We start from the raw sequence: 23,053 nt of genomic DNA, 5'->3' as shown, positions 1-23,053 counted from the left end.
TTTTTAAAGAAAGATGCATACGTGCCAACCAAGCCCCCTCCTCGAATTTTTAAAGAAAAAATGACATTTTTTCTTACTTTTTTTTTATTTTTCAAAGTCTTAATTTTTAAAGAAAGAAAGACATTTTAGTAATTAAAAAAACTATGTTAATGTGAGAGCCGATAGCAAGGCTTCAAAATGAAAATGCATCTGGCCTGGGACTACCCAGTATACGTGCCAACCAAGCCCCCTCCTCGAATTTTTAAAGAAAAAATGACATTTTTCAAAGTCTTTGGCACCGCATTCATCTCGTGGACGGGTCGATCCTGTCCACGGGATGAAGGCCCGTTCAATTGGGCATCCTAATATATCGTCAATAGGAAAAACTCGTGGATACGTCTCCTCCACAATTTATTTTTGATCCCATGCTTCAAGGAACAAGGGTCAATGGTTGTATGACCTAAGACAAACTGCAGATACACAGAGATATACCTTCAGTTTTATCTCTGAAATTCCTACAGTTGCATTTCGGTTGTATGATCTAAAATATTAATTATTTTACTTAATTTTTATAAATTTTTAATGTTTTTATCAATAAAATAATATTTTTAAATATTTAAAATATATTTTTAAATTTTTAAATTATTTAGGATTTATAAATATCTTTCTCCTCATAAATATCTTTCTCCTTATAAATTATTTCTCCTCATAAATATCTTTTTTGCAAATTTATATAGGATTTATAAAAAAATTATTTTTATTAATTATCATTTATCCAGGTAAATGATACCCATCTCCCAGACAGATAAATAATTTTTCCATTTGAAAGAAAAACATTGATACTTAAGTAGGACAAAATTAATCCTTTTAATAATGGTTTTTTATGATCAAAATAATTATTATCTTATTTAATTAGTTAAGAAATAAAAAACATTGCTATAAATAACTTCCCAAGGATAAACAGGGACTATATAACGTATCACAGTCTTGCCCAGGATCCAAAGACAAAAACGGTTCAACCTGTTATCTGTTTTTAAAACATCGCGTCTTCTAATTTGATTGATTCAGTAACAAAGGAAAATGAAAAAGGCAGCATCCTCAAGTTAGGGACAATGGTGAAATGGCTACATTGCCCCTTCATTCATTGATTCATGTGCCTCCCTCATAGCTAGTACCTGATATCGTGATATGTCCTTAACTGTCGTTTGATTCTCTTTTGTTTGGAGGAATTCTGCGGTGCGGCTGTAGATGGTTTGTATATTTTCTTCATCCATGTGGGCCCTAATAAAATCCATGCAGTATATGAGTACAGATTTCTCTGCGGATACAAGGAATGTCAAAAGTAAAAGTCAATGGTCGTGCATTAAATCAAGGCAAAAGATTGAGGCTGGGACGGTGGGACCAGCCTAAGAATGACAAAGGCCAAAGGGCGGGTCCAGAGTAGGGATTATATTATCATTCTTGATTTTTATTTTAAAACAAATATTTATTCTCGACCATAATTTTTTCCAGAATAAAAATTATCTTCTATCCTCAATCTTTGGTGAAGATGGATTCTTTGCGGGGCTTAAATCCCTAAAATTTTTAACAATACTTTTTGAAAAAAAATAATTAAAATAAAATAAAATTTTAAAATATAACTATTTTAAATATATTTATATAATATAAATAATATTATTTATAATCAGGTCGAGGTGGGGTGAGGACTTCATTTCCCATCCCCGACACGACGAAGAGGTCAAGTACCCAACCAGGATGGAAAAAATTGTCATCCATAAACCAACCAAGTGGAGTATTCAAGAATTACCCTTCTCTTTAGGATTGTTAATGGGTTAGGCCGACCCGATAAGCCGAACTGAACTGATAGGATCTGGAGACTCCAACCAACTATGAAGATACTCTTAATCTAATACTTAATTTCTCTTCCATCATTAAAAATACCTAATTTTCTCATTAACATTATCAGGGCAATATCTATTATCGTCTGATGATGTCTAAATTCCAAAATGTGTCGATTTAAAAATTTAAGTTTATTGTCAAATTACAGGTAGAGAATAGCTGTCAATTGTAATTAGGTATTATTGGTTCATACTCGAAAATCCAGATTACAAACCCTACATTCGCAGCAGGTTTTGTACATCGAATAGTGAGGTGGAGAACGGGTCTATTTCCAACCTGGAGCAGACCCGATTCATCGACTCATCGACAGAACCTTTTTCTGAGGCATTATGGAAAACACCCATTTTTCTGTCATGAATTTGGTATTTTCACATTGTTGATATGAGGAGGCAATTGGAGAAATGTTCCACTACAGCCCAAGGAAGCTATGTTTTGAAAGGTCAAGACATAAAGCTGAGAGTGGGTAAGGTTAGGGTAGAAAGTATGCATGCATGCAGTGCAGGGTCCACAGTCGGTCATTCATCACAACGCCAAGAATCTGCCGTTGGACCATTCTTTCATATTATTAGTGGGTTCATCTACTGATTTATCCTGATTAAGGTTATGTCTGGCCAAAAAGTGGTTTGAGAATAAGTACATCTTTCCTAAATCACTTTCACTTATTTTAAATATTTATTTGAGTTCATTTCGGCTAATCAATATAAAAAACCGACAGTTAATTGAACCGATCGATATACATATTTTTTTATATATTTTATATATATATTTATGTATATTATCTGTATATATTATATATTTATATATATATATATTATAATAAATATTATAAAAACTAAAAAACCAAAAAATTGATGGAACGAATCGACAATTAACCGAACCGGTTAACCGATTACCCGAACCATGAACACTCCTAGGTTATAGTATTTGATGAACCACTTAACCAATAAGTAATTATATAATTATATTTGCAGAATTAATAATTATAGTCATGAAGAATTGTCCAAAACAAAGCCAAAAATGAGAAAAAGAAGTGAGGAGATTCATGTACCTGGAATGATCTCTCATCCTGGAGCCGCCTATTCCGCCGCTAAAATGGAGAAGATGTACGATGAGATTTTGAAAAAATGATAAGGATAATTTTGTCTCAAAAAATTAGAATAAGTGCTTAAAATAACCAACTCCCGGGTGATGACCTTTTCGGTACTTAATTTGAAAATAAGCATTTATTTGCTCTTTTTTTTCCGCCACACACGAATAAATGTTTATTCGCTGATCACATTGACGCCCCACAAGCACTCCCACATATACATCTCAACGTGCATTGGGACCCACCGGTTCTGATTTTCATAGTCCGATCATCCAATCTGATCACGTCTTAGAAACATGTAACTTTTGACAAATGACAACGGACAACTTGTTCACCCCAAACTCTATCCCTACCCTAGCCAATCCTGATATGCCACATCAGCCTAACACATAACCCCACCTGTGTGAATCTGATGTGTCATGGCGTGATTGGCGAAGGAAGCTTGATGTGAAGAGGAGAATACGGATTGGATTGTAGATTCTTTGCAGAAGACCATAAAGTTTCCCTATTTATTTATGAATGTGAAATTGTCTAAAATTTGCCATGATTTTTCATGAATTTTCTCAAGTTCACCATAAGTTTTCAAGATGTTCAAAACTCCTCATGTCAGCCAATTTTTATTTTTTTAAAACTCATAATCCGTTAGAGCACCGTTAAAGTTCATTGACCCAAGTTGTCCGCATCAACCTAAATGCAAGTTTCATAACCAAACTGCCCCTGAATGGTGAATCAGCTTGTTAAACAATTTTTTGACTGAAATGCCCTTAAACGCCCAAACTTCTTTCATATATAAGATTCCCGCTAGTTGAAAGTCTTTCTTGCTCTCAACGTCCAAGGAAGAGTTTTCTTGCTCTCAATGTCCAACGAACCTCTAAAGCTACTTACTGAAGGAATAGGAATTGAATGATTACTAAATGGTAGTTTTTTACAGTAAAACAAACTTCTTTAAAAGAAAATTGGAAATACAAGGTTGTTGCTACTCAAAACTTTCAGCACAGAATCCCCTACATGGCTCCATCTGATACCCCCATTCTCTCACTACCTATTTGATCTGCTCCTTCATGCAAATCTTTTCATTTTTATTCCAACTCCTTAAAAATCCATCCAACTGCCTCTTCTCCACCTACAAAGAAAGCTACCAATACCTTGCCCACTTTGCACTTCTCTGTCGACAACATTATCCACATAAACTGGTTTATTTGACTTATGGACAATTGGACTTCATCAACTACCTCTTCTTTATCATCTTCTTCTCATTTAACCTCACCTTCCTTAGTATGCTCTAATGGAAAACCAAGTGAATCAAATCAAGTCTGCCGAAACCGTCTTTAATCAAATTGTTAAAACCACTTAGGATAATGTTTCTGTAAATAGTTTTCCTCCTATATTGAATCTGGGTAAACTTTTCCACGGTGAAAACCATCACGTTTACGAGGAAAATGTATTTTTTTACTGTTATGTAACAAAGTACTTGGTCTGGAAAAGATCAATATAGTGTGGCACGGCTCTGTTCATTTGCCTTGAACACGAAAGCTTCTGTTTAAATATACTTCTGTGTTGAATGTGTTCTTCACAGGAAACAGATAAGCAACCGGTATACCTGCTATCAATCAGACAATCGCTGCCGTCGGAGGGAGGTCTCAGTGGCAATGGTTTTCACGTTCTAAGACAATGGAAGAATCAACGGCAATGGTTTTCTCTTTTGGTCAAACTATTAGGGTTTTGGTTTGAAGAATGACGGGGTAATTTTGAGATATTGTGAAATGGGCCGAGCATAAGAAAGGAAAGAATAGTAAATTAACAACGTTTGTTAGTTAAATTAATGTTATCGGAGAATTTTGAAAAGTTATGGGAAATTCAAGAGAATTGGTGAAATGGTGAGTTTGTAGATAATTTTTCTTTGAGAAAATTTTTAATCAATACCTTGTATTTGGGCTCGAGTGACAATTTGGTCCTCAAACTTTAAAATGTGATAATTTAATACACGAACTTTTAAAATGTGACAATCCAGTATCGTTAATCAGTCCATTAATCAAACACTAAGGAAAATTTGAAAAGTAAAAAATTTATTTCAAATGTCATCTAATTCTTTTTGTCAACCATCCAAGCATTGACAAAAAACTGAACAATTCCAAGTCCTGGTCTCTTCTAATAAAAAAAGTTAGTAAATCTACAATTTGGAACTGTTCATTTTATTGTCAATATTTAGATGAAAGATAAAGAGAATTAAATGACATTCTTAAGGCAAATTTTACTTTTTAAATGTTAATTAACGACTGATTAATGAATTAATTAACGGTAATACTGAATTTTCACATTTTGAAAATTTAGATATATATATTGAATTATCACATTTTAAAGTTCAAGAACCAAATTATCAGTCGAGAAAAACGACAGGGTATCAGGAATTTTCCATCAATGGGAATTTTCCCTTTTCCTTCCATCAATGGGAATCTTTTCAATTAAAAAATTGGTCAAAGGTTAGAGACGGGCGGAGCACAGATCATCAAAGGTGAACCTCCTGGTCCGTGGTGATTGATGAGGCAGAAAATCGGTCAGTCCGGCGAGTGGTAATCGTACCTCTGGCTTACTCAGTTACAAACCAAACCCTAGTCCACTTTAGGGGATTCCATGGTTTAATGTTTAACCATGGTTACTGACTTTACCCCTTTCTACGTTCCAAGTTTTTTATTTCGTCGCCTCTCGGCCTTGTCGTGTCGACTGTCAAGAAATGGAGTTCATTTATATGGCTTCTCTCTTCTCACCGTGATGGACTGACGGATATCTGCTGCACTCTTGCAAGTCACAAAGGGAGAAAAAGAGTTTATTTTACTAGGGTTCGAAGATTTGGTTTAACCTTGTTCATTCAATTCTGAATATGTGCAAGTTAAAGGTCTCTGTTTGACTTCTTCGGTGATTGGTTTGGAGGAGACAGAGGGTGGATTCTCTAATTCTCTATCGTTAGTTTGGCTAGCGGTTGGGTTTCTTTTATATTCCGATTCGATTGAGAAATTTTGATGGGGAAGAGGAAGACCAAGAAGAAATTAAAGAAAGTAGCAGTGGCAATAGCAGAAGCATCATCAATCGGAGAAACAACAGAACCGCAATATCAAGTTCACAGGAAGCGAGGTCGACCTCGCAAAACCGTGGAGAAGACGGGAAGTGAACAGGAAAAGCAACCAAAAGCAAAAGAAGAAGAAGCAGCCGTCAAGGAGAGCGATTTTAAGAGAGTGAAGACCCAAGTTGAAGGAGAAGAAGAGAAGGAGCAGCAGAGGGCAATTGAATCTCATTCGTCGTTGTCTTCGTTGGGTGCTGCAAAAGAAGCACAATCCGACGTAAGTAAGTCAAAGGAACCTCTTAAGAGCCAGAGCCGAGGAAGAAGAAAAGGCCAGCCTCACAAGAGCAGCAGATGATGGACTTTTAAGTTTCAAATTCTCTTTCATCTTTTCTCTGTTCCTGCTTTTTACTCTGGTTTTTCTGCTATTCTCTCTCCCATTTCTTATGTCTACTTGATTTATTTACAGAGGGAGGAGTGGAGGACAGAAGGATTGTTCTGATTAATTCTTAATTCTAGGGCTTCTCTCTCTCTCTCTTCTCTTATGTCTATTTTCTTTTTCGTTTCTGTTAATCATCTCCAGGCCTAGTACTGAGTGCAGAAATGAATATTTTGGCACTTGTACTTCCTGTGACAGGTGTCCCATCACATGTGTAGTGTAGGTGTATTAGGAGGTAGGGAGCCAGAGATCCGGCACCATTAGCATTGTGTCTCACCTTGCAGGCACAATGGGGTGAATAACACGTAAAGAGGAGCATAAATACTTAAGGACTCAGGGTTGTGTTTGGTATTTGCTATTTCAACATGAAGTACTTTGGATTGAGATAATACCCTCTAGACTTGAACTACAAGCATCATATTTCATGCCAATTTGTCCTTAAGAATGTTTGTGTATTATTAAATTGATAAAGGTTGATGTGTTTTTTTCTCCAAGTATCCCCAAGCCCATGAACCCCCAAATTCTAGTGCTGGTGGGATGCAATTCCAACACTCGGCTACAGCTAGGAAATTTTACCAATCAGTCAAAGCCAAAAGGACCACTCGAGATCTGCTACCCACTAATTGTTCTCGCATACCTCCCCACAGAGCACCACGGTCGTGCATTGATAACATCTCCCCATTAATGACAAGGGAGATATTCTTAATGCGCAACTGTAATATTTCGTGATTAAAAATGTAATAACAGCTCGTGTGTAGCAAATCCCAAACACCGATGATAATGTGTTTCTTTTGTAGAGCCAAAAACATCAATTTGATGTTTATTTAAAGGGGAACACCCTACATGAATTTTCTATACAGACAGTGTGATAAATGTCTTGACTCAAGAATTTCTCTTAACACTTATGTGGCATTAATAGCCTCTTCAATTTTCAAAAATTCCTTTCTGTCTTGTCCCTCCTCTTAATAATAGTTAATAGCCTCTTCGGTCTTCAATGTCCTCTTTACTTTTTATACTTCTTCACGAGCAAGCAAACTATTGCCAGTTGCCATGTATGGGATGGAACTTAAATTTGGTAAGGGGCTCCAGAAAAAAGTGTGCAAACTTTTTTTACTTGCTTTTTATATGCATACGAATTAATGAAAAAAGTGTGCAAATTTTTGTCTACAATTTGGACTTGATATACAAGTTTAGGTCAGTCCTATATATATGTGTGTGTTTGTGTTCCTGTTTGAGTGCATTGACATACATTAGATTAGGCAAGAAATGATTACTTATATTAAGAAGACTTTTTAGGGTTTATTTGGTTCACAAGAATAGGGGTCTAGAATTAGGTTGCAATGGCCCATTCTAGTCTCACATTTGAGGGAATGGCCATTTTGGATTCCCCTTGGGAATGAGAATCTCACTCCATCTAGTAAAAAAAAGATCCCCAAACCCTAATTCTCTTTACCCGACATTAGGGGTGAACATGGGTCAGTTTGGTTTGGTTCCATAGTAGAACCTAGAACTTACCCTGAATGGGTTGGTTCTAGGTTTTTGGAACCAAAACCTACCCTGTGAAGGTCAGTTCCAAGGCCAATTCTATCCTTGGCGGTTTCGAGGTCGATTCTAGGGTTTACCCATGAAACCTGTTCTTTCTTTAATCTCCCATTTCAAAAAAAAAAATGACATATTCTTTAAAAACTTGTTTTTCAATAAATATAATATATAGTTTAAAACTTATATCATCTTTGTTTATTAAATTGAGTATTTTGATATATAGATTATCATAATATATTAATATATGGTTCAAAACCTATCATTATAATTTAAATTTTGTAAATATTATCCGTTATATTACGTGTTATACACATTCAAATATTAAAATGAAAACAAATGATCTAATCACTTAAATAACTCAATGGTCAAGTGAGACCATGGCCTTTGTAACCATGATTGCTTGGGTTCAAATCTTCACATCCTCAAAAGTATTTTGAAGTTTATTTCAAGGCAAATTTGGCACCATCAAGGTCGGTTCCAATGCAAATTTACTTGCATGGCAACCAAACACAGCCTTAGTGACAATTCGCACTCCAAAAATGACAATCGTGCAACACTTGCCCTAGACAGGGTTTTATTGCTTGTTGTGAGGGGCAGAGATAAGGGGCCCAAGGGAGCCTTGGTCCCTATGCCTCACCTCAAAGTCCCCCACTTATATTATTAATATAATAGATTAATAGTCTTTATGGTTGACCCTATTAACATATTAATTTTTGCCAAAATAAAATACAAGTTCATTTACTAGAACAACCCCTATAGTTTTATGGATTTATTAAAACCTATCCTATAGTTTACAATGGATTTACTTAATTGGCCTTCTATTAGATAATAGTGAAAATGACAATTTTGGCCCTAATGTCCATTTGAATAAATTTAATGAAAATAAAATAAAAATTAAAGTACCAATTTTGCCCCTAACAAGACACAAGCAACCACTTTATTTGGTCAATTTTATTTTTTGTATGAAGAAGTGTTAAGGGTACTTTTGGAATAAACAATCATGAGTCCATGCCCTTGAACATTTTCAACTCAATTTAGGTGATCATGCTACTATCTTCAAATGGCAAAACAAACACTTCTTAATGAAAGGCTGATCAAGTAAATAGGTTGCAAATTATGAGGTAGGTTTAAGTAAATCTTTGAAACTAAAAGGGGTGTTCTAATAACTGACCCTAAAATAAAACCACTAATAGGTTTCAGGGGATATACCTCTTTTTTCCCTTGTATTTTCTTGTTCATGAATAGAGAGACATGAGAAACAACATCAAGGATCTGCTTAACCCCAGACAACCGGTAAGACGCTACTTGCACTTGATCAAAGAAGAAAGCATTAGGTTACTAATATGGCCCTAACCATTTACACTAGAGCTTAGCAAATCAAGTCATTTCCCTTGTCTCAGTCTAGAATCACAGACCTTCTAGCTGCTGCAGGCGGGCGAATGGATGCTTCAACCACCAGGGCACAGGTGGATTGGCAGCTGTAAGCTGTCTAATGCTTACAAGGAAGGGAGAGAAGCAAAAAAGAAAGAAAGATTACTTAAAAATGAAAGCAATGAAAAAGAAAAGGGGAATTCCTTGCACCCATCAATGTGAACAAAGTAGAATATGAAGAGAAACTTCTGTATCCCCCATCTTGATTCAAGGAACATTACCCTGATTATGTGGCACAAAAATCGAGTGGAAGAAGAAAAGCTATATGGGTTTCCCCCTTCTAGTGGACATAGACATATTTGTGGTACAACAGCAACTGATCACGTGAAATTTTATGGCCGCCACATGGTTTTCTGTGCGCACATTATGCCCTCCTTATCCTGGGCATATGTCATTCTAATCTCCCAGTGTAAACTTCTCAGTATCACCTCTAGATGTTCTAGTATCTGCACTTTATCACGGATAATTGTCCAACCACCAGGTCTTAGTATTCTGTCCATCTCAACAACAATCCCTACAGGCTGCTTACACCTGCAAAACCGGTAAGTGTCAAGAATGATCAGATTTGCATCATATTACACATAGGAATATCACCTTATTGTATCAAGATAAGACCTTACAATGTGTGTGTGTGTGTGTGTGTGTGTGTGAGAGAGAGAGAGAGAGAGAGAGCATCTTCCTCAAGAACAATTGTGAAAACCATCTTCCTCAAGAATAGATAGCATGCCAATTGATCCAAATGGTCTATCTGACATGCCACTTCTTGCCTCAACAATTAAGCATTGGGATAAAATTGCAGCCCAATTTCAAGAAGTGATATGGTAAAAGAAAATGTGCAAACAAAGAACAAACTAAGAGCAAGCTTGTTCTCCAAACCTCTTTTTAAGCCGTGAGAAAAGATGATCTGCATGGAGAAGGTCATACGACCTTGGGTAAGTTCCAAAAGCCTCACACCAATCATGGTATATTCCCATAAGTCCACGCTCATAAACGATTGGAAGTGTATCTGGAGCATGAACTGGGACCACGTTCATCACCCAAACCTTCTGTTGTGCCAAAGCTGCTGCAAATCTGTATGGTGACACATATTAAAGTTTTATTTTCTATTAGATATATGTATATGGGCTTTATAAGAACTAAAAAAAATGAAGTACCATCTAACATAAGGCAAAATTTACATGTCACAGGAGCATAAATTGAGCCAGTAGTTCTCTCAACATACCCTCCATAGATGGATTTCATGTCCATTACATTCCGGACATTTGACCAGTCAATACCCAAGCCATTGAGATAGGACTTGTTTACAATAGCCTTCCAGTGCTCTGCATCAGAAATCACTTTATCTCTATAGTTCAACCAATCAGGAAAATTTTCAAGCCTCTTGGGCCATTCCTCTGGCCACTCAGCACCACGTTGTTCAATGGCAGCTGGAATAGTATGCACACAAGTTTTAATTGGCACATACCTGTTGAAAAGAAATTAGAAGAAAAATTAAAGGAAATGCATTTACTTTCATGAAGAAAGGACATGAAATTAGGAAGGGGAAAGATGGGATATGACTCCATAACCAGTGACTATGACAGAAGTGTAGTCTCCACCAGAAATATAGTTCACAAAGTAGGGGCATTGACGATTTTCTTTTCTTTTCTTCCTTTTTTTTTTTTTTTTGATAAGCATTGACAAGTCTAGTAAACAGAAATGCCCACATGCAAGGTCCCAGTGCTAATGATACTAAGGTGGAATCTTCATTCCATACATCAAAGTGGTAGATTTTCTCTCTGCTCCTCAGGTCTTATTAAAAGGAACAAAAACAACACTTCTTTAATTCACGAATCAAATCACAAACTCCAGGTATATATAACATAGATGATGCATGCTGGAAAAGAAAGATATAAATAATGATGATATTATTCCAACTTACCAGGCAGCATCAGGGTTCTCATCTTCTTTGCATATAGGAGGGTTCTTTTTTCTTCTCAACTCATATATATCATTTGATTCTGGTTTCTGATATATTTTAACAGCCACTTCATTCATCTCATCAGTTTTATGAGCCAGGATATTCCAACAGATAGATGCCATCAATGTGGACATAGCTGAATAAAAAGATATCGTCAAGCAGGGACAGAAGCCAACATAAACTGTAAATTTGTATGAAATGAAACTAATTCGAGTATAGACTTTTGTAACTGCAAAGGAAAGGTTGTCATTCTATATGTTCCTGTAGGCCTTTCCAGCCTATAATCAACTAGAGTTTCTATCTTTGTGTCATGTCTTGGACAAGAAACAACCAGAAAAGTTATAGAAAAGAATGGCCTTCAATATATACAAATTTACAATTCATGCAGCACTCAGGTAAAATTTAAACATTGATTGAGCCCACACCTTCTTCTTCTTCAATATTGTCATGTTCAGTTGACAAAATAAAATATCCTGCAGGCCGCAGTATCCTGTTCATCTCCAGAAGGAGCTTCCCCCCTGTATAAGAGAGATGCATAAAAATATATCAAAATAAACAGTACATTATGAAAATATAACCACTATTAGAGAAATAGAAAAATTGAAACAAACCATTGGAATGCCAAGGTATGTTGCATCTCCCACAGTGAATAGCATCAAAAACACCGCTAGGGAAAGGAAGCCTTCTTGTTCCAAAGGGGCTCACGACTGCAGGGAAACCACGTTCAAGGGCAACTTGTGCCAAGTCTGCCTGGTCATTTCTCAATCCCAATGATAAAATTAATACTTCCTTGTCAAGGAGAGCAGCCACAAAGCTCGAATCTGTGCATCCGATGTCCAAAACTGTGCGAATATTCTTTCCCCATTCAATGTCTGGTACCATCTATTGACGCAAAATAAATGTTAAAACACAAGTTCATAATGGAGATGGAATTTAAAAAGACCAGAAAAGTTAGTTGAAGAGAATCATGTTGGCAGTCATATGATCAATTTTAAGGAACTTGGCTGACTGTCAGAAAACTGGACATATGGGATTGGCAGGCTCCAGTCATTGATAGCAGAATGTTACTAAACAGCTATCAATCCAGGAAGTAGAGGTTATTTATTTACTCAACCAAACCATGAACAAATACTGGGAATTCGTTCATTTGTAACCTAATCTTCATATAGCTAAGCATATAGGACCAATCCATATACATGCCAGACTAGGCCAACACACCAATCCATATGGCATTAAACAGAACAGAATGGAAAAACAGGATTCATGTTGCCAATCCCATATAGTTGGGATATGGCTTGGATGATGATGAGTCCAAAAGATTAGAATGTACTTTCTATTTCTTTTCCTTTTTTGTTCCCTTAGAGGGTGGTTTGTTGTAGAAGTTAGGGTTTGTTCACCTACAGAGACTTCAGCTGTACATATAAGAAGCTATCTAGCATTTTGTTTCCTTTTCAATGAAGGAATCAATTTTGAACTACAACTCTTCACTCTCCTTGAAAAGAGATTTTTCTCCAACTGTAGTCTGTAGGAACCATCGTTCCCTTTATTTTTTTATGAATATCATTCCTTCATTTTGCTTGTTAGGCACCAATAGGCTAGGATTAGGGTGGTTATACTTGCACCTTTTCTCCTCTCTTCATTTCTCTTCCTTCAATGTAACACCTTCCATTATTTTTATTGATCATATAACACCTCCATTAGAAGCTGCAAATCTAGTGTCCCTATCCAGTTTGTATGCTATGCATCAGCTTGAGTTTTTGACATACAGGGTTACCAAGGGGTAGCAGAAGGTTGACAAGTCAATACGTAAATATTCTTTTTCTTAATTAGCATCAATATATCATCTCTATATATGCTTAAAAGAGGATAGGTTGTTGTGGGACACTCCCAATATTTTAGGCTCTATTGGGTGATCTCCATGAAAGATTATACTTTGTATGCAGATCCTGTCAGTACACGATTTTTTGGCTTCAGAAACATTCTCCTTCTGTGAGTGTAAGCAGCATCTGGAAAGGAAGAAATATTAGGAATTTCTAGAATAAACTCTCAAACACTACCACCATTATCCGTAAAAGCAAAGTTTTTTAAATTAAGTCCTCACTTTGCATATAGTTTCCAGTAAAGACACCTAAATTTGGGAGCAGAGTCCTAGTCATCGCTGTATAGTGAAATTGACCTAAGAAAATGGAACTAGGCTCAAGTTGAAAAACAATTGGTTCTGTGAGGCACGTGCATTTTAGTCATTGGTTGGTGTGAGTGGGTGACTCCACTGAGGCTGATGGCATAGTTTGTCAAGGCATTGCCCAGGCAACATGGAACCAATCTAGGCAATAAGGCAACTGCCTAGGTGATAAAAATTAAAAGGCAAGCGCCTTATTATAATATTATTTCTGTAGGCGCATCTTATTAATATGTAGTTCATGAATCCTATCATATACCATGTATTATTAGTTGTCCAGGTGTGTCACCCAGGCAAAGGCTAAACTGAGCTTCAGAGGGCCTCTTCTTTTTTTCTGCAGTAAATTGAATAGGGTCACTAACAATTAATTTGTTTTTTTTTCAACTCTCTCTCTCTCTCTCATAAATCTTTTACTAGTAAAAAACTAAACCCTTATTTGGTTGCTAATAATTTTTCAACAAGAAATTACTCTTAAATGCTTATTATATTGTAATTTTTTTCTGACAAATAACAGAGACATTTCATTAAAACAAATATTCCACACTGCCCACACACGTGTATAGCAGTCCAAGAGAGTACAAAACAAGCTCCCAAAAACAAGGAGAAGAAAGATTATATTGTATGTGATGATTTATTTACCATGTTTTTATATGAAATTCATTGTTATTTAGTAAAGAACACTGGTCATTTTCAATTTACGCACAAGTTGGTTGGTATATGAAACAGGGGAACTAACCCAGAATTTAGCTTTTTTTTTCCTTTGTCAAATTCCATCTCCTAGGTGACTAAGGGCTCTATTGTCACTAAAATCACTTGCATTACATGCCTTGACAATTAATGCTAGAGGTGTAAATTGGGTACCTGATTTGAAGAACTTCCAACGCATCAAGCATGAGCCCTTGGAACAGGAGCCCTCAAAATTTAAGAAATGCTTTAACGCTATCCTACCTAAGTTGGTATGGTTGACATCTTACTCTTCTTGACAGTCTGCATTAAAAATGAGTTTTTAACATGGATATTTTTTTATTTAGCTTTTCCAACTTGACTCTAGCTTTTAACATGGATATATATATATATATATAGTGATCAGCAACTCAGAATTTATTTATTGATTAAATTAAATATATATATATATATAACAAGAAGTTGTGAGCAGAAGGAGAATCCCGAAAAAGAAAAAGAAAAAAAAACCACTAATTACAAACCAGCCCAGAATATAGATTTTCTTTGAATCCCTTGTTTAGCTAGTCCATCAGCCATACTGTTAGCTGATCTCCTAACCCATTTAACTTGTATCAACATGTCTTTAGATATCTGCTTGAAATGCCTGAGTTCATTTCTTAGCTTCCATATTACTCCTTCCCCCTTTTTAAGACAGTTTACAACAATCTTTGAGTCCCCTTCAATAATCAAACCGTTAATCCCCATTTCTTAGGCTTTTTCAACACCATACACTGCTGCCATCAATTCTGAGCTCACCACATCACCATGCTGAATAGGACCTGAGTACATGGCTAAAATATTCCCATTCTCTTGCCTTGTCACCCCACCAATACCTGATGGGCCAGGACTTCCCATCCAGCTACCATCAAAGTTTAATTTCCTCCATCCAGCCACTGGAGGGGACCAGACCTCATTTGTTTTAGATTTTCTAGAAGCAGTGTTAGCAATTGTTTCCCAAGATCTGAAAAAATGTTCTGTCTTAAAGTCAGCAAACAACTTTAGTGTTTTCACCCAATTGTTCCCCAAGATCTGAAAATATTTTCTGTCTTAAAGTCAGCAAACAACTTTAGTGTTTTCACCCAATTGTTCCCCAAACAGAGAGGAAAACCACTCCCAAATGAAGTTAGCAAAAGGACAGGAAATTAGAAGATGAAATGCAGTCTCACTGTGTAGCTTACATAAGGAGCACCAGTTTGGGACAAACATCATTTTGGTCTTTTTTTCTGAAGTAGATCACAAGTGTTAATGGAACCATGGAACACTTCCCAACAGAAAGCACTGACTTTAGGAGGGATGGGCTGACACCAGACCTTCTTGACAGGGAAAAAAAGAGGGGAGGAGGTAGCAACAAGGGAATTCAGAAAGGATTTGCAAGAGAAGGACCCTGACTGGTTGAGAACCCAAACTCTAGAATTTGAATCACTGTCCCCCAAAACCACTGAACCCAATCTCATTCCTTTATATACCAAGTTTGCCAATGACAAGATGCATATTTTAATTGCTTGGACTTGTTTTTGTTGGGAAATGATTATGGAGACAATGAGACATGGATCAGCAGAGTCAGCTTAATTGTCAAAAGAATGAAGTAACAATCTTGGATGAATCCTTGACTTGTTTTCATTTCATAAAAGTATTTGAAAAGATATTATGAAGGTTTACCATGAATATATAGATTGTTGTAAAAGCAGGACATGCAGTTGAATGAGGTTTCTATAGGTGATTGTCCTGATGTCAGGATCAGGAAGCCAATCAATTTTGTCCAAGATTCCATGGCCTTTCAAGGACTGAACTATAATGAATACTTCATGGCACAGAATAACAAGTTGATGCTGGAGGTATAGTCAGGCAATTCAAAAGTTCCATTTTTATCTTGGATTGCTTGTTCTATTACATGTTGACTAGAAGCTCACAGAAATTTCAGTAAGATTTGAAGAATCCCATTGGGCATGGACCCATCTTCCTAGAGAGCAGGTCTTTTGAATAAATTGCTGCTTTACACAGTGTTCTTGAGAACAACAATCTAGAGAAGTGGGGTTTCCAAATGCAAACAGGTTTTTATGAGCATTGAGCAGCAAAAGAGAAGAATAGGAGTTGGCTGCTTCTTCTTTCTCTTATAGTTAGAGATATTTGGAGTTTCTTTCTCCCAGTTTTTTGGTGTACATTGAATTTTCTCACATAGACTTGAAACACTCACTTGGCATGTTCCCTGACCCTCAAGGAAGAAAGTAAAGGCTACATATATTGCAAATCTTGGTTAACTGTTGTCACTTTCTGAGAATTTAGAAGAGAGAAAAATAGGCATGAAACACTCGCTTGGCATGCCCTTACCCTCAAGGAAGAAAGTAAAGGCTACACATATTGTAAATCATGGTTAGCTGTTGTCACTTTCTGAGAATTTAGAAGAGAGAAAAATAGGCATGAAACACTCGCTTGGCATGTTCCCTTACCCTCAAGGAAGAAAGTAAAGGCTACACATATTGTAAATCACGGTTAGCTGTTGTCACTTTCTGAGAATTTAGAAGAGAGAAAAATAGAAGAATTTTTTATAATTCCTAACAAATATTTCCAAGAATTCTCTGAGTTTTTGCACTATGCAGATTAATTGGGCCTTAGTGCTGAATTTGAAGGAATACAAGGAGCTTAATTGTAAAGATTACGGGAAATTTTGGTAACTATTTTAGGGAGTAGACCACCATAGTTTTGTTTATTGTGAACAGCACTTTACTTTCCTTTGGGATCTTTCATTCTCATTCCCTTTTTCATATATTTTTCTCTTCTCTTTTCATTTCTCCTCGTTCTTTTTCTTTTTTTTTTTTTTGGTCAAGAGTACACTATATTTACCAATAAATTGTCCACTTTATACTGCTAAAAATCAGAAATTATCTAACAGAAAAAAAATATATGTGTTTTCCCGTTCATAATAAGTTTCTCTATTGCCTATCCCCCCCCCCCCCAAGGCTCTGCACACATACAGGGAAAACAAAAGAGGATAATATGCAAGTTTTTAGTTATTGAACATAGCTACTTGTATATTACTGGGGGGCCTTAGTGAGCAAGGAGTGAATGGGGTTCAACTGTTTTGTGGAACAAGGCCACTACATGTTTTGGGGTGCTTAGCAAATTATATTTGTACATATTAATCATCTTTTTTAATATAATTCAAAAAAGTAAACGGCTACCAATCAAAAAAAGAATTACTGGCAAGCCTTTGTTTTGCAAAACTTTTATGTTTTTCTTTTTCCAGGTAAAATCCATAAGAATGAAACAACTGGGGTTTCAGAAGTGAGGAATAAACCTATAGAATTCTTGTAAGATAAGGTGAAACACTTACCTCTTCAATGGCTTCAATGTAGTTAAGAACTCCACCACTGAACTCAGACTGATTTTGAGGGAAATTAAGATATTCTTCAGACTGAATGATCCAGTTTTTCGTCTTGATGAATGCAGCAAGTTTGGGGTGTGCAACATTCCTATATTGTATCTGCAAACCATAGAATATTATCAAGAGTAGGTGATCAGTTGCTGGGCTTTAAAGACTATGAAGATTCATCCGGGTATTACCTTTGATTTGCTCTCTGGCCATCGTACTGGAGACACATAACCATCATGGGGAAGAGGAACAAGACACATAGGAGGTGTCCTGGGGCAACTCCTTTCCCGATGTCGATAGCTTTGTAGTTTCCCTGTGGTGCTTTCAATGTCAAGACATGGGATATAATTCTGCTTGCTTCTTACATTACACAATTTCCAAGTGTATTTGGCTCTTGAATCAAATAGAGGTCCCATCTTCTTTTTCTTATTTCCTGGAACTTTTGATCCAGCATCTTCATCCTCCATTTTCTCTTTAGTTTCCTCTTCACCTGAAGCATTTGAATCTATACTTTCTTCAGTATCTCCATTGACTGCTTCTTTATCTTCTTCTTGTTCATCTCCTTCCTCCTCCTTTTGCGGCTCCTCTGTCTCAAGTCCATCTGGTCTGTGGGTAGCATTCCTTGCTAACACCTCTGCTTCTTTTGGATCAATTTCCTCTCTTTTTGGATTCAATGCATCTTTCCCATCGTTGTTCCTGACATCAATATTATTATCGGGTATAGATCCATTTCCCTTTTTATCATCCTTATCTCCGGTATCAGACTCCACCTTCTTATCACCTCTGGGCACTTCACTTTTACCTGGCTCATTCTTCTTTGGCTGCGTTCCAGAATTTCTTCCCTTATCATATACTGAAACGGGCTCTGATATGTCACCAAAGCTACTCCTTTGAGAGGTAACAGAAGTTGAGGAAGACGAAAATGCAGACCAAACAAAAATAAAAATCAGACCCAGAAAGGTGACTGCCACCATTTTCGTGCAGAAACCATGTGGGCGTTTGGCGTGGCGAGCAAACCGCGCTAGCACCATTTTAACACGGATAAACCGGTAATAAACGAACCAAATTTTTTAACAGGAATAGAGGACAAGATCTACACTCATATGCAGAGGAAATAGAACTACACGATAAGAAGATGTACAAAGACAAAGCTAGATTTTCCTCTGCAACAAAGAAATCCTTTCAACCCAGATGGAGTAAAACAGCATCTGGAGACAAAAGTTGACAGAACTCAGCAAACACAAAGCTTTCCAGTTTCTACAATAGAGATGAAGAAATCACCATTCATTGCAGAATAAGAAATAAGTAGCATATACCTCTATGGGGCAGAAATTTTGAGTACCAAGATTGGAAAATTCAGTAAAGAAGAGCTGCAGCTGCAACTGTTAAGTCTCATATACCGCCTGCATCTTTTTTCTATACCAAAAACTTTATTTTTGATTATCATATTAAGGTAGCAAAGATTAAAAGTTAAAGAAGGAAAGGCAGGCAACTGAATCTGTTCAGGAATAAGTTAGAAACAAAAACCACAGGAAGGTTCAGATCACATTGTCGGGCCAACGAATTTTCCTCTCAGGTAGACGGAAAGTCCACTTCGGACCCCGGCAATCGGCGAAAACGTAGCAAAAAAGTGAACAATTTTTTCTTTTTAATTTCATACATTAGAAATGATGGTTGTATTATGTTCCTCCGGTATCGTAGCTAAGCCTTTCTATATTATATACGAAACAGAATAGCTCGGTCCCGTAGCTCAGTTGGTTAGAGCGTTGGTCTTATGAGCCGAAGGTCGCGAGTTCGAGCCTCGCCGGGACCATCGTTATTTTATTTTGCTCCAAAAACAATAGCTGTCTACGAAAAACACAACTGACGTGAACCATTTCAAAACCTTATACGACGGCGACCATCCCTTAGGCTATGTCTGGTTAAAATGCAAATAAATTTGTACTGATACAAAATTATGTCAGTGTAAATGATTTGAGTGTAGATTCTGACTTATTGTTGTTTCAAATTTTAGCTTATTTTGTCTGATTGTAGTATAAATGAAGTAAATTAAGACATGAAACAGAATAAAGTGAAATCAAAAACAAAATTAAACCATAAGTTGCATTTTTTACATTTGTACTCCCATGCATTTGTATTAGTGCAAATAAAATCGCACTGCAACCAAACACGGCCTTAGGCTTTGTTTTAGAAAGTACAAATATGTAGAGTGCAAAGTTTTGTATTTTGTATTATTTTATATGTATTTGTATTCTTTCCAAAGGTTCAGTTTTAAAGAAGTACAAATATAAATATGTAGAGTGCAAATCATTGTATTTTGTATCATTTTATATGTATTTGTACTGTACGTATTTGTATTTATATTCCTTCCAAACTGAGCCTTAGGTTTTTTTATTGTTTCTATGATCATAGTAATAAAAATATTCTTTTAGAAAATACTATAAAAATGAAGCAAGGGTCAAGGTATTTAATGTATTAGTGCATATCATATCATATCATACATATGGGTTTGAAGAGATTTAGATTGGTGTCAAAGATGTCCCATTGTGGGCAAGTCTAAGTAGCTTCATGTTTGAATTTTTTATTTTTTATAAAATATTTTAAATAATTATTTTTTTTCCTATCCCCTTAACCCCTCAACCCTAGTGGCAGCAGGATTTGATCCCAGATCTATGCTACAACGATCAACTCAGTGTGCCATTGAGGACTTAATACACTATAATCAAGTATATTCTTTTTTCAATGGCTCAAGGCCTGCAACGTACGTACCCATTGATTAAGACCATCAATTTCTGAATAAAACCATTAGCTTTACTCAATTAATAGATTGGGTTCGACTATGATATGGAAAAGATATGATTTGGAAAAACAACTGAATAATAAATTAAAATCATAAGCGTGGTAGCGAATCAAGTGTCATTTGTCAAAATTCATGGGTGGGTTTTGATTGGTCAAAACTCTTTCCAACAAGACAAAAACATTTAAGATCATATTTCAAAAACCAATTGATCATTGTAACCAAATAAAAAAAAAAATGAAGGTACTATAACCAAGCAAGCAAACAAGAAACCAAACGGTAGCCAATGTCAAATTAGGCAGATAAAGATAGTGAGGAAATACTTTGAAACCCATTATTAAGAAAGAAGAAATCAAGTATCTTTGAGGCCCACCCCATAATTATAGTTTATAGACAGTTTTTTTTGTCACCGTTTCTATGTTATAGTATGAAAAGTTGTTGACATTTCTATTGGTATAGAAAGTGAAAGGTCATCGTCATCAAAGAGAAAAATGCTTTCAAGCTGCTCATTAAAATTCAAAAAAAAAAAGTTCATTTGCATTAAGCATGGAGTGCAAATGTTGTGAATGAAAACTTAAGACTTAATTTGAAAGGAATATAAATACAAATATGTAGAATACAAAACCTTATATTTTATATTATTTTGTATGTATTTATACTGTACATATTTACATTTATACTCTTTTCAAACTGAGTCTAAATCTAAATTCAAGGGTAAAAGTATCGAGATGCGCAATACACAAATCTTGTGCATCAATCATTTTACAAATTCGATACTTGTATTTTGTCTGTCTTGGTTGTCTTCAAAATTACATAAAGGCTATGGTTTCACATTTGTTTTTATTCAAATGCATTAAAACTATCAAAAAGCTTATATTCTGAGTATGGGTAGGTTCAAAAATCGAGATACATATAGGACAATATGCACCAATCCGTTCTGATATTTTGAACTTGTTTACATCTTTCTCAGATTTTGCTTTTTTTTTTCTAGTTACTTACAGTATAGATAAAGTAAAATAAAATCAGAAGCAAAATAAACATAAAGTAGAAGAAAACCAGAATTTGCACTCCCATGCATTTGTGTTACTGTAAATTATTGCAACCAAATAAAAACTGGAAAAATACTAAAAGAGTATGATTTTAATTCTGCATTTGTGGGTACTCATTTCTGTCAGACATTTGTATGAAAGATATCCAATTTCGGCATAGTATTTATTACATACTATATTAGCTGTATCTGTATGTTTTAGAATCCAATACATAAATTTAGGGAAATCGTGAAATAGGGTATAATTGATTGGGATGTAAATCCACAGACATGGAAAGCAGGATCCTCTTCATCTGTACCATCATCATCCGAGCATTGCAATAGGCTCACAAGTCATAATACTTTCCTGAAAGAAACAGTGGAAATAGCTAGAAGAATTAGGGGCAGACAAAAAGATATGGGTACAAGTAATAAGAAATGATTTAACAGTGGATGTAATTTTACATAAAACCAATGGATTAGCGAAACAGGAATCAAGTAGCAGATTATATATAGTTGGGATAAGGCATGGATGATGATGATGATGAAAAAAACTAATGGAAAATCTTAGAATTCAAATATCACAAAAATATGCAAACAAATTTGCTTTAGCAAGGGGATGAAGTGGAGATTCAGGTTATGTTTGGTTAAAATTCTGCTTCAAATAAATCACTTTTTGAAAAATGTTAGTTCCATTGAGCAAAAAATTGTTCCTTTTTTGAAGCTGTTTGTTTTTTCAACCTCAAAGAATCAATTCTTAGAATGAGATTTGAGCCTAGAAAAAGAATTAGTTCCAAAAATTTACATAAATTCTAACTTAAAAGTGATTCTTAGAATCACAAAATTCATCAGAATTAATTCTCTGAAAGCATTCCAAATGCACTCAGATGCTTCATTCCAGAAACTACATTTATTCTCAGTAATGATTCCCATCCCAATATAAATATTCCTCATCTCAGATGAAGCGCCTACAAACGCTTCACATGAATAATCTGAATCTGTTAGGCAAATGTAATTTCTAAATCAATCAAATGCAATAGGCTTTGATCAGCAATAGGGGTTGTCCTCCTCTCCAAAAAATGGTAACTAAGGGTGTCAATGGACCGGTTTTAGATTGGATCCATCCAGTCCAAAATCAATTTGGACAGATTGGATGGACCAACAAGATATATTGGATTGGACCAATCCAATTCAAAATATTTATTAGATTGAATTGGACCTGGTCCGTCCGTAATAAATTTATATTGGATTGAGTTGGATTAAGTCAATATCTGATCAATTAGTATAAGATAAGAATATAGGTGTCAATGTACTGAGTTTGGGTTGAAACCAATCTAAGTTAAAACGAATTTGAACAGATTGGACGGTCCAGACATTAAATTAAACCGGCCCAAAATGGTCTAAAATATTTATTGGATTGGATCCGGTCCATTTGTAATGGATTCACATTCGACTGGATCAGATTGGACCAAATCCAATCCAATTGACGCCCCTAATTGTAACAGAAGCCTTTTACAGAAAATTTGCAAGGCTTAATTTTAAAACATAAGTATTCACGATACCCT

At 35.7% G+C, this 23,053-nt stretch overlaps 1 protein-coding gene and 1 non-coding gene across 4 annotated transcripts; one reads left to right on the top strand and one right to left on the bottom strand.

Moving 5' to 3' along the window:
* Nucleotides 1–9,554: 9,554 nt before the first annotated feature.
* Nucleotides 9,555–19,300, bottom strand: LOC104595692 (S-adenosyl-L-methionine-dependent methyltransferases superfamily protein). 3 transcript variants are annotated; one of them, XM_010256547.3, is made up of 9 exons: nucleotides 18,981–19,289; nucleotides 17,856–18,872; nucleotides 17,626–17,775; nucleotides 12,004–12,274; nucleotides 11,818–11,910; nucleotides 11,354–11,528; nucleotides 10,655–10,897; nucleotides 10,309–10,503; nucleotides 9,555–9,963 (listed from the first exon to the last, which is right to left on the bottom strand). In XM_010256547.3, the coding sequence occupies exons 2-9, from the start codon at nucleotides 18,693–18,695 to the stop codon at nucleotides 9,765–9,767; spliced, it is 2,166 nt and encodes a 721-aa protein (XP_010254849.1). In that variant the 5' UTR covers nucleotides 18,696–18,872; nucleotides 18,981–19,289; the 3' UTR covers nucleotides 9,555–9,764. The 3 variants fall into 3 exon arrangements, with proteins under 3 accessions (XP_010254849.1, XP_088744181.1, XP_088744182.1); XM_088888055.1 differs by having other exon boundaries at nucleotides 17,856–19,300; XM_088888056.1 differs by having other exon boundaries at nucleotides 12,037–12,274; nucleotides 17,856–19,294.
* A 103-nt stretch (nucleotides 19,301–19,403) lies between these two features.
* On the top strand, nucleotides 19,404–19,477 carry TRNAI-UAU (transfer RNA isoleucine (anticodon UAU)). Its single transcript has one exon. It is a non-coding gene; the product is annotated as a tRNA-Ile (tRNA).
* The last annotated feature ends 3,576 nt before the right edge of the window (nucleotides 19,478–23,053 follow it).

Source organism: Nelumbo nucifera, chromosome 5, assembly GCF_055504915.1.
Source record: "Nelumbo nucifera cultivar China Antique chromosome 5, China Antique-T2T, whole genome shotgun sequence".
NCBI classification, from domain to species: Eukaryota; Viridiplantae; Streptophyta; class Magnoliopsida; order Proteales; family Nelumbonaceae; genus Nelumbo; species Nelumbo nucifera.
Note: the sequence above shows the minus strand (reverse complement) of the source record. Positions and strands in the feature narration are given on the sequence as shown.